Raw genomic sequence first — 19,697 nt, 5'->3', positions numbered from 1 at the left:
TATAATTTTGACCTTTTTTTTTGATTGTGTCTTTTCGTGTTACTAGGCTACGTGCTGTGGGGGATGGGAGTGGGTGTGGGAGTGGGGACAGTATTTAGTTTAGTTTTTCCAACGCAGTGCACAAGAAATGACAGTAGCCTACAGAACATCTTGATCTTGAGTCTTGAGGTGAGATGCTGCCTGGAGACAACTTAACAATGAGTCATAAGATGATTGATGAAGCCTCTTGGATGAGAGGTGAAACGTCTTCCTAGACAAATAACTAAGTCCAGTTGCTTTCGATTTAACCTCCTTTGAAAAAAAAAGAAAAAAAGAAAAAATGAGTCATAAGGTGTGTTTTATGCATGTAGTAGTGGTGTAGTCAGGTGCCAGGTGCTCACAGTGGGCGAGTGTGTCCTTTTCTATGAATTAGTTGCGGACAACGAATACCGGAAGAATCACTCATTTAATTGGAGATAAATGCAGATGCTTTCATATTCAAACAGAGTAAACAAGGTGTTTAAATGTCACTGCTAGCATGAAGAGATAAATGATAAGATAAAAAGCTCTCTTCTTGATAAAAACAACAGACAGATCTCAGTTAGCGATTTAGAAACAGATGTGGTTCTGTGGCTTCAGTTCTCAGTTAAAGACCCTTTTTCCAGTCAACATCAAACAACCTACGTTCAACTAAATGAACCTCCCACCTTTCCACCATATGGTTTTTAGCTGTCTCCAAAACACCAGACAGACAAGCAGGACCAACGTCAAGATCAGGACGTAAACAGAGGTGATGTTTCCAATATGTTTTATTAAGGCAGGCTAACATTGGCCTGGCTGACATGGCCAATAGTCAATGTGTCCATCATCAGTGGAAGTCCAGACCTGGTGGAAATGTAGTAAGGTGACATCAGCTGTGTGACACTGAGTTTTTTTTTTTTTAGTTAGTAGCCTATGGACTGTTCTTTTTTTTTATGAACATAATAAAATATAATTGTTCAGGTCCTATAGCTTTTGAACTTTTGAACCTCCAGTAACAGTGATACAGTAGGTATTAAACTAACAGGGCAGCAGCCACAATGACTAAGTATGAAAACCTGCTAACTAGCTAACATAATCAGCTTTCAGCATGCGCAGCATTTCACCGCTGACTGTGGCAAGGGAACTTTCTTATTGTTCTCAACCTTTTAGTACGATGAATGGTTATAAATATTCATCATCCATAAACCAACGTTCAGACCAAATCTGTGGCCAATGGTTTAAACACAACGCTGCTATGGTCAGCATACTAATATGCATGTGAAGACATTGCTAACATGGTGATGTTTAACATGATTTTGTAGTTGTTTAATGTGAGGTTGTGTGAATGACCTGCAGTAGATTCAGAAATGAAATGTACATTTCATGGATAGGCTACTGAGTTATTTCCATAGGCGCCTTTTAAAAGTGTCTCCATCACGTTTTGTCTTCCCAGACAGTGAGCTGATCTGAATCTACCGCTGGTGACTCACTGACTGTTAATGACTAGCCTACTTCATGGCACTCCACATCAAATAACACAAACTATTCTTTTAACGGGTCTAATGCTTATCATGTTCATCGTTTGCTAATTCTGTTATTGCTCACATTTGCAAATTAGCTCTATTCACAGAGAGACAGATGATGATGATGTGAGTGTCAATGGTTCAGGTGATTGGCTGTAAACCAAAGTACAGAACAAATGAACACTTTGACCTGATGATTTAAGAAAACGTAGATCACCATATTTATTAAGACTCATCCAGAGGAGGACATGGACATGTTAACCACATTTCATAGAAACCATCTGATTGGTCAAACCTCATGAAGACAGTAGAAAGCAAGCTCAGTCATTCTTCTATGTTCTGTACCAATATGTGACCTACATGTTGCTTTAGGAGACTGATACTACAGACTTGCTGGTGAAGAGGATGAATTCAGTTACCATGGAGATCTGTACAAATGTTCATGACAGTCCACTTGTTAAGTTTAAACCTGAGCATCAGTCCAGTAGAAAATGTGAGTACTGCCTACGTGCTGTCTGTGAGATACTGTGCAACCTGAACCCAGTGACGCTGACATTCTCTATAGGACGTTCACAGCTACTGGTCAATACTTTACCACTAGAATTTACTAAAAAAAAACCTGTGGTAACATGTTTCCAAGCTTGTCTTGAAGAAGAAAATCCTAACAAGTTGGACCCTGACAGACAGATAAATACACAGAGAGTCAAACTATAGTCACTGAGCCTGTTGCCACCGTGACGGCCAGTCCTTCTCTATCCAGCTCTGCAGCAGTCGCAGTACATCGATGCGCTGGTAGATGCGGCAAAGTTCAGTGAGCTCAGTGACCGTTTTCTGATTGTAGCGCAGCAGGAACTCCTGGGTAGGGCTGTGGGACAATGAGCCCTGGGTCCGGTGCTCCAGCATGGTCAGTTCGTCATAGCTCATCCCCCAGCGACTAGCAAAGTTCTTCCAGTTTTTGATGGTGCAGTGGTTTGGATCCAGCTTGAGCCGCAGTAAGTCCAGGAGATCTTTGTCATTCATGAGGTCGCTGATCTTGGGAGGGGGAGCTGGGCAGCAGCACTTCTCACAGGGGCTGTTCAGTAGCTGCAGTTCTTTGGGGTAGTCTGAAGTTGCAGAGGTTGGGAGATGATGTTAGCATCACAAATTATAGTATCAACATCAACTCAAAAATGGGGTGAATATATTTTCTTTTCTTTTTTTTGTAACTTAGCCTAATTTCCCATAGTGGTAGTGCCCATTTCAGCACAGGAATCATCAACATTTTACTGCAGGACTGACCATCCATCCATCCATCCATCCATCCATCCATCCATCCATCCATCCATCCATCCATCCATCCATCCATCCAATTTTTTTGGTGACAAGGTTTCTTGCCTGTCCCTTACTATGATTGTTCTTTTCATCTGTAAAATGTATACGTCGTAATTGTTTTATAAAGGTTTAATTTATTTTTAAAATTTTTTTTTACAGTGCACTAAATTTCATTGTCTATGGTTAAAATATATGATTTTACACAATAGGCTTTATGCACAGCTCCACTACTTCCTGAAATAAGACAGCTCCTTTATTTCCTGTCTTACATTATTGGACCAATTGATTAATCCAGGTGTGCCTGACCATTGTTGTGAGGTCAGACACACCTGGATTAATCAGTTGGTCCAATAATGTAAGACAGGAAATAAAGGAGCTGTCTTATTTCAGGAAGTAGTGGAGCTGTGCATAAAGCCCATTGTGGTTGAAATTATAGCAGACAATGCGATTTCATCCATCTTGGGAATGGTGGCCATCTTGAATTTGCAAGTGGCTGATGTGTTTTATCAAAAGAGTAATACTCAAGGAGGAATGGAAACAGCTCCCCTGAAACTATCTGTTATCTTTTGGTCATCTACTACACATCTCCCCATGTCTCCTAGCTTCTATTGGAGGTCACTGTCACATCCTTAGCATTATGTTCCAGTGATCCCACACTGAATTTTCAAAATAAAATCTCTCTTTATCTTCAACAAGGCTGTAAATGTTCATGTTATACATATTTATCTGAAATATCCAGTTCTGATTAGGAATAATTCTTGTTATCAAAATCAGTTCACCTGGTGAAGTAGATGTTGGGCAGGTGCACATTTCATCTTCAACTGGCTGTAACACAGAAAGACAACAGTTACTCACAGGACAATTATCATGAATAACTGATGACACTGCACACACACAGGCTGGCAAAAACAATACCAGTTTATTTGCTTATCTGATCTTAAGTGCTGGCATGTTGCTGTGAACTGATGAGGCAGGAAACACACTGGATGGGAGGTGTAAAGTATGGTGAGAGGTGAAGTGTGTGTGTCTGCTGCAGCTGCAGCCCAGTCTCTGTGAAGAGTCTGTGGATTACTGATATTTAATGTATTTATTTAAAAAGGACAATGTACATTGATAACATCAGCTCTTTTCTCTTTTTAAGGAAAAGAGAAAGGAAAAAGCCCAACGTAAATGTACCGGAGTTAGCAAATAGCTAATTTTCACCCGCTGTCCTCTGGCAGTTTACATAAAAGATTTCATTACAATGAGACAAGACACAGGTAAACAAGACAGACATAGAATCAGACACAATATTGACAGATGAAGTAAAACAAACAGTACAATAAGAACTCGACAGAGCAAAGCACAGGGATCAGAGGTACAAAGAAGGGTTCTAACAAACATTCAAAACAGGCAACAAAACAAAAACCTGACATACTAAACAAAACACAAAGACAAAGAGGAAGAATAAAGTGTTACAGTGGCAATGCTTTACACTGTAAAGTATGTTAAGTGCAGTAAATCAGTTAAAAGTGAGTGCAATTTTGACTGCTTTTCAGCCAGTTCTTTGTTCTTTGATATGTGGGATTTCTTTTCATTTTTGTCACTTTCTTCACTTGCAGCTGCTGCAGTAGTTAATGATAGTTATATTTATATAAGACACAATATACGTATATGGTGTGTTTTATGTAATATTGCTGGTTCTTTTCCCTTGTTTTCGGCTCCACACCCAGGGCCGGATTTACTAAAGGTTTGCGTGTATTAAAACGTGTGCAAACGTGATTGCACGCGCAAACACATGTGGAACCTGATCTACTAACCGGACGCACCGAGGATTGCGTCCCTCACACGGGCAGAATAGCACGTGCGATCCATTTAGCGTGTTTGCCTTGATGAATATGTAAATATGGGCGTTTCAACCAGAACGCGCAAAATACTGGGAGGAGTAGATGCAAATAGATTTATTTAGCGTGTGCAATGTGATTTACCAAACCAGGAAGAGATTGCGGTGGCTGTTTTTGCGTCTTTATTCACCACGTCTGAAAACCATGTACTAACTGATACAACTTTGTGAAAACGTATGCGTTTATTGATTTGATACCTGTCAGAGCCCCGTGATCTTACATCTCTGCATTTCCTCACGTCTGGGTAATTCTGTAACAGTTTTTCAGCCGTGTTAAAAGTCATTTACGCGCCATTACGCACGGGGCACGTCTGTCCTGCAGTGCGCTCCTCTCCTCTCCAGTACCTGACTGCTCAGCTCCGACTCTCAGTGACACCTGTCCGGTCCCGGACTGAGACACGTCACCGCTGCCTTCACCCGTGTTTGATCCCTCTGGTCAGTGGTCAGAGCGTTTAGATCCGTGTGTCCCACCTGAGCTCTCTATTAATTAATCCACTCGATCATGGGCGGCACACACACACATTATAGGTGCGTGATTGTCGCTGCAGCTGCTGCCTGTTCGTCACTATATGACGAGTTGGGCCCTGTAGCGATTTGTGTTTATTTATCTAAACAGAGCGCGAGAGAGATGAACACACATGCTGTCATTGTATGCATCGGATCAAATGTCATTCTGTCCCTTCGTCCGTCCAGCTCTCTGTCCACTCTCTCCATGGCGGAAACGATTACCACGCGCAAAACCCTCATTTACATATTGCGGTTTGCACGTGTTTTCATTTAGCGGGTTACTCTTAGTAGATCACCTGTTTTGCGTGCACTAACCAAACTCTCAATATTATAGCGTGCGCAAACAATATAGCGCCCGCTATCTGGGATCTTAGTAAATCCGGCCCCCAGTGTGTTGCTGTTCTTGAGTGGATCACTGAAGACAGAGTGTTAATGCAGCTCTGAACAGGACTTAGGGCCTAAGTCTTGAACCACAGCTGTGCCCCTCCCCTCCCCACTGTGTTTCTCAGCAGCTTGGTTACGGCAGGTGCCCTCTCCTCAGACTGCTTTTTACTGGATTCTGCAGCTTGGACATGTCTCGACAGAAACTCTGCTGAATGCTACGTGACATCAAGGGCAGACAGAGAGTGGAGGAACTGGCCCTGGAGGGATGATACATCTGACTAGTGACGACTGGATGGAGGCTTCTCTTCGCCAGCTATGCATGATGTCTGCTCTGTATATATGTTTATGTTCGATGCCATTGTCTTATCAGAAAGCAGTGTGACAGTGATATGGTGAGCCTTCTCCCACACCTCTGTGTTCCTGCTCTGTTATTAGTTCACAGCCGCACCTCGCACTCAGCCACATCCTGAATGCTCACAGCTACAATTAGAAAGCACTCAGAGCATGCACCTCAGCCAGGGCCCGGTGTAAGTCTGGTAGTTTGGTGCACAACACTCACTGAATCATATTATCACATGATAATATTGTGGCCTTTAAACTCAGTGATGATGCTGCGGTTTTATTGATGGCAAAAACAGCATCCCTTTAGCTAGAGAGGCACAAGTATTCACACATTAATAATTAATTATAGGAGAGCTATTAAGGTGCATACAATTTAATATTTAATATAGAAATGTTTTGCGCCAAGCCCTTCCTTCCTTCCTTCCTTCCTCTGTGCTCACTGTTACTCCCACCTCAACTCTAGTAAAACTGCTTCATTTTGAAATCTCTCACCTTAGGTGTCAGCTGTTGTTTTTACTTTCTGCCTTTGTGTTTCTGCCCGTTGTGTTTTGAGCCTCACAGTTCAGTTACGTGGCAGCAACGAAGCTGAACTATAAATCAAGCAGATGTCCAGCGGTTTCACCCTCTGCTGAAATTCACTAATTTACAGAGCTTTAGAAAATCTTCAGACTAAAGGACAGACAGCCCCATGTTAAAGTGATTCTAATTCAGCAATCTACACCATCATCACCTCATGCCTCAAGGTTGAGGGAGCTTTCTATGGAATCTCTCAGAGCTGGAGAAGATCTGCAGAGAAGTGTGGCAAAAAACAAACAAACCCAACTCCAGGTGTGCAAAGCTTGTTGTATCATGGCTCTGGGGCATTTTACCTGTCTGTCCCCAGGTTTTCTCCTAATCTATCCACGCTGCTAATGACTGTATTTGTACCGGCTAGCCATTTCAATCCTGTTGTGTTTCAACCACTTGAGATGTCACACACACCCTGCCTTTTCCACCAAGATATCAGGCCTTCTTGAGTATTAACCATTTGTGAGTTGTAATATATTACATGCAATATCCCCACTGTTGTTGTCCCATGGGAACCCACCATCACCGCTTGGGAGAGGACTGACCTTTCCTTGCAAGGAAATAAAAACTTGTTGGCTGGCAGAAGTCTCTATTTCATTATTCACCAACAACAAACCACAAAATAATTTCCACAACACCTGCGGCCGTCAAAAGCCCTTTTTCACTGGTCATAAAACCCACTGGTAACCACTAACATCGGCCTGTTGCCACTAATCGAAAAGAATTCAATCCTTATTCACTCCTGGATTGAAAATGGAGCTGTAGCTGACTCAGGTATTTATCGGCTTTGATTGGCATTTATGTAAACTAACGATGAAACTGTTGCTGGTTTAATGATAAGCAATGATAAAAAATTCCCTGTCATAAAAACCATGTTTGATTACCTTGCTATGAAAAACTCTGTGTAAACAGGCTCCAACAACAGTGTGCAAGAGCAGTCGGCAGGTGCGTGCTGTACGTGTTATATGCAGCATCTGTTTGTGTAAGGCAGAAACCACAAGCAGCACTTAAGAGATGTTTTCCAAGTCTAAGAGAACTTTGTATACACTGTGGTCAAATTTTGTTTTTTGTAAGAGTGCGCTAGAAAACTAACTGATGACGGTTACCCTATCTGCAAAATCTGTTAACTCTAATCATTTTGGTCTCTATGACAGTGACATCTCTGACGAACGTGCTAATGCAAGCCTGACACTGAAGTGAAACCAGCTGATACTGGCCTGAAACCAGCTGATACCAGCTAACACTGCTGAAACTGACTTGATTAACCACAGTATAAACTAATGTTAATGTACCCTAGACAGAGCTGTAGTATCACGTCTGAGTCTGCTACTACATTTTACATCAATCCCACTGTTACCAAATGTTGCCTTTTTTTTTCTTTACAATAATATAATATAATTAGACATTCTTTTAAAAGCACTACAATATGAATCTCCAGTTCCACTGATAAATACACAACATGTTTACAGCCCTGTGGCTGTGTGTGAAAGTTCAACACAGGTGGCAAAATTTCAACAACATCAGTCCGTGTAAATGTGTAAAAAAAATAAAAAAAATCAGTGACCTGTAGAACACCTGCAGATTGAGATTTTGTCAAAGATAACCAAGGAGGTCTGATTTACTGACCTGTCTTATTCTGTCTGTGGGGGGACTCAGGTATCTAGACGGCATGGAGCTCAGGTGGAGTGTAACAGCACCTGCCGGAGACACAGACCATTAAAGAAAAAAAAACACAGCAGGTACACATTCACCACAGTAACAGAGGACAGTTCAACAAGTGTGTAATCTGTGTGGATTTTCACAAACAGCAGAGAGCCAGGGCTTAAATAACAGACAGCAGACTCTATGTTTCCTGATGTACTGAAGCTATAGCTGTACAGTGAGAAGACATCAGATAAATGAATGTGCAGGTTTCTTAAGTTTCCATTTGTTTTGCTTTGAGTCATCTTGTCGGTTAGTTCTTTCATCAGGCCTTTATTTAAATGTCATCTTAGATTTTTTATCTTAGAAGACGCAGAATGAGTGAATGCTATGCCGATATGTGATTTGTAAAAAAAAAAAAGAGCATTGTGTTCTGATCTCTTATTTACCATGAGGATCTGTCACTTGCACTGGATAATTGGCCTCCACAGACTGTGGGAGAGAGACAAGAGCAGACATGATGGAATTAGAAAGTAAAATGAATGAAGCAAAGAAGAGATAGAATAGTTCCTCCACTGTGAGTCTCTTCAACAGTCAACATGTAGTCTGTGAGCTGTGGAGGAAAATTACTATCTTGTGTGCACAAGAGAGGGAACAGCCTGCTACGACTTGTTCTTCAATAAGCCCAGGGGCTTCAGCAATCACAGCACAGTCTGTTCAGTTATGGTACATTTCTTTGCAGATTACTGCGAGACTCTGTACGCAGGAACAATGAGAAATCAACACAAAGCAAACTAGAGACAAGACAGGTCAAGACAAACACGTGATTAGATTTTAAAAAAAGAAAAAGAAAAAAGGTACTCACTAATTGTGCCACGAAGTTGGTTGTGTCTGTGTCCTCCACTGGTCCAGAGCTGATCACATCTGTTGCAGAAAAGGAAAAGGCTTCAGGATTATGAACAGATGTCATCATCATCTCCACTCATCTCACCCACTTCCTACGAATCACACAACCCCTAGACCTGCAGAGAAAAGCCACATCCTCCATCAGCCAGCCCTCGCTTACTGGTGATGGTGTGATATTGACGTAGTTGAGAGACGTTCATTAGAGGAGGAAGAGGACATTTGCATGATATTGCCGTTGCTATTCAAGCTACATCGGTCCTGCCAAATGAAACGTGGAGGTGCGAGGACGGGCTTGCGACAGTGCGTGAAAGCCTCCCGGAGACAATGGAAACGCTGTTCGGCAAACAACACGGACAAGTCTTCAAATCAAATTCCCTCGGCAGTGAGAGGGAATATTCTGGACTCACTCACAGATGAGCTGACAGAGCAGCACAAAGGCAGCTTTTGACTCGGCTAAATACCTGAACGGGACTATGAGGGCCTTCATCAATCTACGTCACGCCAAGGCCACCGTATCCAAAGGGCCTTTCTTGGGTTACACTGAAACTTTCGCTTGCACTGGAAACTAGAATTAGTATTAAGTGTTAAGGTTGTGTTGCTCACCTGAGAGAGAGCAGTCATGTGTTTAGGTCACACAGAGTAGAACCGGCCTGCACGTCACAGGAAACACAACAATAACACAGTCTCCCCTTCTTCACATTTCTCTTAGTTATTCATTTTTCAGTTGGTCCTACAAGTATTGTCTGATGCACTGTGATTGCTGTAAACTAGTGACTGTAGCACTGGTTGACATGCTGTCAGTTACTGTCTCTCACTCCCACACAGATCGTCCTGCAGTCAGAAACACAAGGAAACAAAGACTCTGCAGAGCTCATTCTGCTCAGCTGTTTGAGGAAATGACTGAGTTTTTAAAGGGATAGGTCAACATTTTGGCAAATTCTCCTATCACCATAATCCCTATAGTCATAGCAGTAAATTCATTACCTTTAATTATCGGTGCATGTTGTTTTGAGATCAGCGGGGCAGAGACGTGAGCTGCTCAGTGAACACAATGGAGGTGAATGGTACAGGTCCCCTGTCCCTCATCAAACTCATCAAATACACAATCCAACAACTCCACAGTGCTCTGGTGGACAAGTTGTGACCTGCACATTCACTACGCTATTAAATAATAATGTAACATAATAACAAGACAGAGTTGTTTTCGAGTCAAATGCACAGCCGGAACTACATTCCAGACACGGCTGCTGGGCGGAGTGGGCTCAAAAGCGCAAGCAGTTCCGAGTATTTGCACCATGATACTAAGATTATTTCATAGTATCCTTTTAAAAGTATACTTTTAAAGATTAACACAAAACATTCTTAATACTTGTATATGCTGATATTTAAGAAAGGTAACTATTATCTTATTCCTGTTCGACAAGGTGCAGTATTTTCCAAATTAGTGATCACTCGTGTCCAGTGTTGGGCAGGTTACTTTTAATAATACTTTCCCCAAAAAGTAACTGAGTTAGTAACTGAATTACTACATTATAAAAGTAACTAATTACCAGGAAAAGTAACTATTGTGTTACTTAAAAAAAAAAAAAAATCTCAAATATGTCAAATTATTTGGACTCGCCCTCCTAACCCCCAACAATAACCCTAACTCCTGTTTATCTGGAACTAACCAACTCACTCAGTATTCCTCTGCACAGGCAGGTTCCACAACTGGCGCCACAGTAACTTTTTTGATTACTCCTTACTGAAAAATGTAGCGCTGTTAGTAACACCATTATATTCTAACGTGTACATACACTTATTATTTTGTGATGGGACTTCTTGAGTCAAGTTAAGTAAGGACGCTATAACTGGGGAAACAGTAACTTTTTTGATTACTCATTACCGGAAAAAGTAATGCTGGTATTTTATAACACTGTTAATCCCATCACTGCTTGTGTCTTCTGCAGTTCAGCCACATCCTCATCCAAAACACTGCCACTCAATATGAAAACGAGGGGGGTGAGGATGAACAATATCCTTCACTTATCAGACTCAAGCCCCCCACACATACAAGCACTGGTGACAGATAAACAACTGTGGGCACATGGGCATCATGACAACACACCTCATCAAACATGGTCATTTCCCCTGAAAGAGACCAAGTCCGAAACCTCGGTGTACTGATCTCAGATCTGACCTTCAACAGTCATATCAAATCAGTCATCAAATCAGCCTTTTATCAATTTAAGAACATCCAGAAATTAAGGGTTTCATGACCCAAACTGATCAGGAGAAGCTGATTCATGCTTTTATCTCCAGTAGACTTGACCACTGTAACGATCTTCTGACTGATTGATCAAAACGCTGCAGCTCATTCAGAACGCTGCAGCTCGAGTTTTAACCAGAACAGAGAGATCAGATCACATCACCCCAGTTCTTAAGACCTTACACTGGCTCCCAGTCAGCTACAGAATAGATTTAAAGTTCTGCTACTGGTTTACAAATCACGGAATGGTTTAGGTCCAGAATACATGAATGACATGTTAGTAGAGTATAAACCCAGTAGTATAGTATGGCAAGCGGATTTAACATTTAAAAGCTAAGTTTGACTATCTGGAATTAACATTGTAGATGTCAACAACAACTGTAATTCAGTTTTGCCTTGTCAAAAAGAACATTTCAGATATCCGCAACTACAACTACGTTCTTCCTGGGACAAATGACGTCACTTTTGTCGTTCATGTGTATGGGGTTTGTCATTACAGATATCTACAATTCAGTTGCAGATATCTGCTATGTGAATTATGGATATCTGAATTATGACTATTACGAATTCCAGTTTGAGATATCTACAACGTCATTTTGACTAGTCATAGTTCCAGTTACGGATATCTACAACGTCATTTCGCCTAGTCAAAACTTTATTTAAGATATCTGAAAAGGGACATGTAGATATCTTTAAAGGGATAGCTCACCCAAAATTGAAATTTCACTCATTATCTACTCACCCTCACTAAGGGCTAAGGGCTGGGAGAAGTTTCAGAGTTATCCGTGGCTTCTCTGAGTTACAGGGGGTCTCGGCGTAGCAGTGCATGTCCATATAACGGTTGCAAATGGATACCACTTTTCTTCGTAACAAAAAGACACACCAAAAAACATCCAAATACCTCCATGCTGCTCGTATGTAATGTCCGTCTTGTATTGAAGCCCCGAAATGTGAAATTGTCCCAAAAAAGAATTAAATAAGTCTATATTTCAAGCTTGTTTTGTAGCGGAAGCTTCTCGAAGCTCCTCTTCCCGGTTCGTCATATTTGGACGAACTGGGAAGAGGACAGACCCTGGTTCGTCCAAATTTAACGAACCGGGAAGAGGAGCTTCCGCTACAAACAAGCTTGAAATATAGACTTATTTAATTTTTTTCGGGACAATTTCGCATTTCGGGCCTTCAATACAAGACGGACATTACATACGAGCAGCATGGAGGTATTTGGATGTTTTTTGGTGTGTCTTTTTGTTACGAAGACAGTTGGTATCCATTTGCAACCGTTATATGGACATGCACTGCTACGCCGAGACCCCCTGTAACTCAGAGAAGCCACGGAGGACTCTGAAACTTCTCCCAGCCCTTAGTCCACATGAGGGTGAGTGGATAATGAGTGAAATTTCAATTTTGGGTGAACTATCCCTTTAATTGAGGTGAATTAAAGATATCTTGAACTGGAATTATGACTAGTCAGAATCAAATTGTAGATATCTCAACCTGGTTTTAGTACTAGTCGTAATTCAGTTACAGATATCCATAATTCACATAGAGGATGTTTGCAACTTAATTGTAGATATCTGTCATGACAAACCCCATACACATGAATGGCAAAAGTGACGTAATTTGTCCTAGGAAGAACGTAGTTGTGGATATCTGAAACGACAATTATGGATAGTGTAGAAGCTAAAATATATTTTTGCCTGCCATTTTGCTATAGGTTTGACGTCATTGCGTTGATGATGTCATTTGCATTCACACATTGAGGGGGTGTGGTTATTTTCTTTACTTAGTGTGTGTGTGTGTGTGTGGTGGCGGGAGTTTTGAACACAAAGAGAGAGAGAGAACTAAGCTCATATATTTTTTGTTGACCGTCAATTTACCATCATTTTCACCTTATCATCTCACCAGTATCATTATTATTATTTATTGAAAGGGCACGTATTAATTTCCCTTTTTGATATAACTGCTTGTTGGCTCTTTTTGATTTTTGTCACAATAAACACTTTAAACTGATCGTGGACCCATGGAGTTTTTGGACGCGTCACAAAAGAGCTTTAAGTTCCTCAGCGGCTGAAGTTTATTGAAAGACAGCCACAACAGATAGGAAGAATGTAGTTGCGGATATCCGAAATATTATTTTTGACTAGGCAAAACTGAATTACAGATATCTGCAACACATATCCAGTCTGGCTTTTAAAATCTCTGAGATGTACTGACTCAGGTCAGATAGTGGAGCAGAGTTCAAACCAGACATGGTGAAGCAGCATTTAGCTGTTATGCTGCACACAACTGGAACAAACTACCAGCAGAACTGAGATCAGCCCCAACTGTGAGCACTTTTAAATCCAGGTTAAAAACATTTCTCTTTTCATGTGCTTATATCTGAGCTCTTTTTAAGAACTTTATCTATGTTCTTTTCTTTTACTTTTTTATTCTTCTTTTCTCCTGCTATTTCAACTGTCCTGTCTGGCACTGCTGATGCATTTCTCACTATGGGGTTAAACGTTTTCACGTTCCAGCGACCACAGGCGGCTGGCTGACAGCCTGTGTGATCCATCGGAGGGGAAGTGAATGGTAAATCCCCGTCATCACAGCTTCTGTACCCCGGCCCACACAAGAGTATAAGGAAATGTTGACATGTTGCGCTGTGTGTGTATTTTTAGAAAGCAACTCATTATTGAGTATTTGTGCATGGAATCAATAATCTCACTTGTTCACATGGCACCTGCAGTCCTCATGCAGACTCACACACAAACCCACACATGCACACACATACACACGTCCACCACTCAAACCACCACTCCTTTGCTTTCCATCTACCTCACCATATAAATGCCACACCACCTCTGACGTTTTCACACTTTGTCTAATGGAATATGATTCCTAGAGACACCGGTGTGGCTTCATCTTTACTCCCCCTTTTTTTTTTGGAGTTTGCATTTTGCAGTTTGCAGTGCATTGACGCAAAGTCATATTTGGTTTATTGAATAGACAAGTCAATACATTTTCCTACAAGCCCATACGTCAGTGTATCTCAGCAGCAGACACTGAAAGCACCAAAGAGCTACACTGTCTAAACATTATTGTAATTTTTTTTTACAAAAATCTGCAGTGATGTAAATTGCATATGTTATTTTAAGTTCATTTGCTCCCAGGACATCTGAACTGAACACTACACCCCTGGGTGGTATTCCCCTTTAAATATAGTGAATTAAGTATCAGGACTTAGAGCCATTTACCCAATTACCAAGTGTAAGTCAAACCCCAGATCAGTTGAGCATTGTTTCTCCCTCCCTGGGAATGCAGGGGCATGTGACTGCACGCTCTGGATAAAGTTCAAAAGATGAAATATAAACCACATCATAATACGTTGCTCAGGGCCATAATTCCATGCAGGTGAACCCAGCTCCTCTGCGTTTTGACCACCCAGTCTTACAGTCTGCGAGCAGCCTGTTTAGAGGCCTGTTTGTTTTGTCATGGGTTTGTTTCTACACATGAATGGAGCTGAATGACGACGCTAATACTCCACACAGGCCGCGGCAGAGTCGTGGCAGAGAGCGGCTACAGCGTATCCTCCTCATGTGACATCTGATAGAAGGTGGAATCATTACAGTACTGTAGATCATTTACATAAACTCTGTAGGTTCTGCAGTATCTGCAAATGTTTTCACACCTCAGCCAGTGGAGAACTCCACCTTAAAGGTATTATCAGATTTCTCACTTAGACTTTGATAAGAAGTTTGATTACAATCTTTTTTTATCTACATTTGGGAACAAAAATCACGATGTGGTCGAGCTAACCATCAAGACTGGAAACAGGGAAAACACCTCTAGAGTTCACTAATGGACAAACCACGGTTTGTTCTAGTTTTTGTGGTGTTCTTGTGCCTGTGCAGAGACCAAAACCCAAACCTTTGCTCTCTGACTTGTGTCGGGCAACTCCTGCTACAGAAACACTGAGACATTTTTACATCATGCGTTTTAAGTGATGGGATTGCAGTCGGATAGAGCTTGACCATGACCTTGACATGAAGGTACAGGTGTAAACATTCGCAAGACAGATTGCGATCCAATCAGTGGTCAGGGACGCATTGTGAACACATTGAACACAAGTGTAAACAGTAACTACTTCTACTATTTATTTTCTTTTTTCTTTTTTAAATTACCCATGCAAATATGTGATCTCAATGTGGACACTGGAGACGCATAATAATACCAGGTGTAAATGCTATTGTATCTAGATACAATCTGGATACAAAACGTGTATTAATGCCAGGTGTAAACAGGGTGAGAGAATCCCTGCGGTCAGCTGTGTGCTCTGTGCAGAAACAGAAACCCTGAAATTGATTTTAAGTCTTGTCAGATCTTAATGTCACCAATGCAATCCCATGAATGTCCATTGTATTAGGATGGAGTCATAAATATGGAGTCATAATAGCTTAAAGCAGAAGTAAGCAGAATATTTGTGTTAATATAAGTCTTAAATAGTTATATCTTCCGACGGCAATCACTTATATAGAGTGTTTGGTCCGAAACACGGGTCTGTCAGTCACTCTGCTCTGCTGTAAGCCGAGGAGAAAACGTCTTGTATATTTCCTTGTATCCTACAACCTTTATCCAATGAGGAGAGAGAACAGCATGAAGGGCTGTGTGTGCAGCCAAGGGATGCGCGTAAATGTGGTGATGTAGGGACGAGGACCAATAGATCCATGACGAGGGCGGGGGCTGCTAACTAACGAAGTTAGCCAAAACGACCGGATCGCTTACTTCTGCTTTAATACAATGAGAAAATCTGTTTTTGAACATGATTTTTCTTATTTTTCTTTCTTATATCTAGTAATTATTCAGTTAATGCTTTATCTTCAAAAATGTTCCAAAATAAACAAGGGTTACCTAATTGGCTGAACCTCCTATGATCTGTGGTTCTATGCAGCTCAGATATGACTTACTTTCAAGGGAATCAGAAACAGCATAGGATTTAAGAGAAGATAGAAGATATGTTTCTCCTCTGGTGAAAAATCTACTATTTACCATCAATAATCAGATCCAAGTGGTTAATAATTTAGATTTATGCTGTTGCATTAACAATCACGCATTAGTCCATATAAAGAAAATAAAAGCAACTAAATTCTATGCTTTGACAACTGAAGCATCTGGAAGTGACCAGTCTAAACCCTGGTAAAACTCCACCTCCTGGCTTATCTGAGATATTTACTCAAGACCTGCTCTAAATGACAGTTTAGTCATGGTGTGTGGTTGGATCATACAGGATTGCAGGCAAACAGCCATTAACCTGCAGTGAAACTGAACACATGTTCATTATCCTGTGAAACACCATGTATGTGTCAAAAAGGTTTAGTCCGTACAGGCAGGAAAAGAAACACACGCATGCACTCATGCACAGTTTCACATACACCTCTTTCCTTTCCTAGTTTAAGAATCTAACATTGATTGTATTGGATAACCTGAACACCTGTGTAATTGTGACATGTGATATTTAATGATGCAAAAAGTGAACAATATGATCATTTGACTGGAATAAAAAAGAAATAATCTCTGATTTTAAGTATTTAAGCTGGAGTTAGCTAGATTTTGTAAATATCCAACAGAAAACTCCCATTCCCTCCCTGCAGGTATTCCTCCAAAGCCACTCCCCCCAAAAACACTGATGGACCAGTGCAAACATTTATCTTGAATTATTATGATTAATTTACAGAAGGTCTGTGACAAAACTGCTCCACCAAACCATCTGCACTGAAGTGAAAGCATGTTGCATGTTATCTCTGGCTCTGACTGCACTTCAGACCACTTCATATCTCGTTCAGGCTGGAGGGGGATGTTGAGGCAGAGAGAGCACATGCAGGAGAATTTTAAGAAATGTAACAAAAAATGTTTCTAAAACACATTTTCTACCTCAGCTTTGAACTCAGCCTGAGGAGATATTGTAAACAAATGAATGAATGGACGAATTATCGTTAAGTTTCTCTCTGAGTACTTTCACTCTTTTGTCTGATGAGGAACAAACTATCATGAACATTATCGTTAATAACAGACTAAGAATGATGACTCAGTTTTTCCAGTTTCACTGTTGGCAGGTTTTGATCTCGTCCTCTGTAGGTTAGGAGTTCAGCACCAGCTCTGTGGTGATTTACCACAGTAACAGCTGAAGCACACGTTTATACCCACAGTTAAACCAGAAGTTACCATATGCCTTTGTAGCACATGCAGGCCTGAGGAGAAGCTCTTCACTACAGACAGAAACCTTTTGTTAACAACTGTCACTGAAAGTGAGAGTGAAACAGAGAGTGGTAGACCAACATATGCTCATATGAAACATATGTATGTAGACAAGCTAAGTGTTGAGGAGAAAACAATAAAACAACCTTTATGAATTGTTTAGTCCTCTGCAAGATCTCAGTATGTTATTAATATGAGGGTCTTACTGCACCAAATGCCAATGGAAGAAGGGAAAGATCACCCAAACCTGGCAACCCAAATGTCACTCTTATTGTCTCATCATAAAGGATTAGTAAGTGACTCATTAACACTTCACAAAGCCACCACTTACATCCCATAACCAAACAAAGGCTCATATTATCTGAAGCTATAACTCAATGTAAGTAAAAAGAGATTTTTAAAGGTAAACCTGCTGCAGCTCTAACTAACGCTCCATCCATGTGAATACAAAAGAACCCCCACTCACACACTACTGAGCTGTTTTCTGTTAATGTTCATGTTCATTTCCACTGAAGTGCAGAGGGATTTTCCTAGAGAGTGAGGGAATTTCTAAATTGTGGTTTACAGAAACAATGTCTCCCCACCACATAAATGAGTTAACATGATTAAAACAATCTATTAATTAGGCTTTAAACACCGGTGTTAAACCGTGTGGGCTGTTTCTCTAACAGAAACGATGATAAAACAGGACAAATGATAGGAGAGCTGCTCATTAAAACAAGTGGACCGTCCAAACTGAGCGGTAAACTCAGGTGCGCGTGCGTAGCCTACTCACCAAACTGCTCCAGACTGCTCATGTCGGACACCAGGACGTCGGCCATGCAGGGGACCGGACCGAGCTCAGGTGTGTGAGTGTGTGTAGCCTCAGCAGTGAGCGAGAGAGGACGCGCTGCCGCTGTGTGTGTCTGTGTGTGTCTGTGAGAGCGGAGAACAGACGACGGCAGCCACCGACCGCTGTGAGGCGTCAGGCACCTCAGTAATGAAAGGGTCAGGGTCGCTGCTGCGTTCACGGACCCTCTGGAAGTCAAGCGCTCGTTTTTTCCGAGGCGTCCACCTCAACTCTAACAAGTGAATGTGTTGGAGCGGTATCTGCACAGCATCAGGAAATGATTCACCCGCAGTAGTAGCCTACGCTGTTTTCTTATATGAGCAGCTCATGATTGATGATCACTTTATTCTATACGTTGTAGCTGATGCAACCTATTGCCTTAAAAAGAAAGAAAGAAAGAAATTAACGTCACTAACCAACTTTTTGATCATTATCTCAAGAATCATATGTCGTCATTAACCTATTGTTCTTATCTTATCTAGGCCTATACACTTATTTATCAAGGAACAGTTTCTTCTTTTTTTTAAAAAAAATTCAACATAAAAAACAAACAAACAAACAAAAAAAACTTGTATTGCTGTGTTAAAATGAATACTAATTATTGCTACTGGGCAAAATCGGCTGCATATAGTTGACCAAACCATTGAAACACAGTTTTGAGGTCTGTTGGGATTTGGCTGCTCAGTAGGCCTACAGTAACATGAGCTTGTTGCATTAACTTGTTCTCCACCCTGTCATCAATGACGGGACACCATGTGTCAACCTAAGTAAGTTCAGGACAGTTTGACAAAAATACAACTACAAAGAAAAAAACATTCTTTAGTGAATGCAGCAGCAGATGTTAAAGGTGTCCTCCTTCCTCCTGTTAGGAGAGGGTCTAACTGAGCTACATGTGCTTTTTTTCTTTTTTGTTTTTTAGAGTAGGCTATTTTATTTTCAGCATTTTTCAAGATATACATGAAACACAGAACTCCAAACCCCTCCCCAACAAATTGAGAGAAAGAGAGAGAGAAAAATAAATAAATAAGAAAAAACATAAATTATAACAAATAATAATAAAAACAAACAAACAAAAACGGTTGAGAACAGTAAGCACTGACAGCAAAAAGCTTGTAAATCTACAACCCATCCATCATAGAGGCTGACAATATGTCCATATATGCCAAAAAAGGTTGTTCCTAATCTCCTAATAAACAGGTTTGAGGATCTAATGGAAGATGCACTCCTAGAAGTTTTGTCATGATGTCAGAAAAATCATGCCGGAATGTGTTAAGTTTTGAGCATGTGCTTTTTGAGTGTCATCATCATATATAATCCATATGA

General features: G+C 40.9%; 1 protein-coding gene across 1 annotated transcript; it reads right to left on the bottom strand.

Annotated features, from left to right (window-relative positions):
- Window positions 1–1,157: 1,157 nt before the first annotated feature.
- Window positions 1,158–18,563, bottom strand: edaradd (EDAR-associated death domain). The gene is made up of 6 exons (XM_085799049.1): window positions 18,321–18,563; window positions 9,023–9,081; window positions 8,607–8,649; window positions 8,143–8,213; window positions 3,614–3,659; window positions 1,158–2,626 (listed from the first exon to the last, which is right to left on the bottom strand). Exons 1-6 carry the CDS (start codon window positions 18,364–18,366, stop codon window positions 2,238–2,240), a joined length of 654 nt encoding a protein of 217 aa, XP_085655175.1. The 5' UTR covers window positions 18,367–18,563; the 3' UTR covers window positions 1,158–2,237.
- Window positions 18,564–19,697: the final 1,134 nt, after the last annotated feature.

Source organism: Trachurus japonicus, chromosome 15 (genome assembly GCF_045865225.1).
Source record: "Trachurus japonicus isolate A0001 chromosome 15, Traja_1.0".
In the NCBI taxonomy this organism is placed as follows: domain Eukaryota; kingdom Metazoa; phylum Chordata; class Actinopteri; order Carangiformes; family Carangidae; genus Trachurus; species Trachurus japonicus.
Note: the sequence above shows the minus strand (reverse complement) of the source record. Positions and strands in the feature narration are given on the sequence as shown.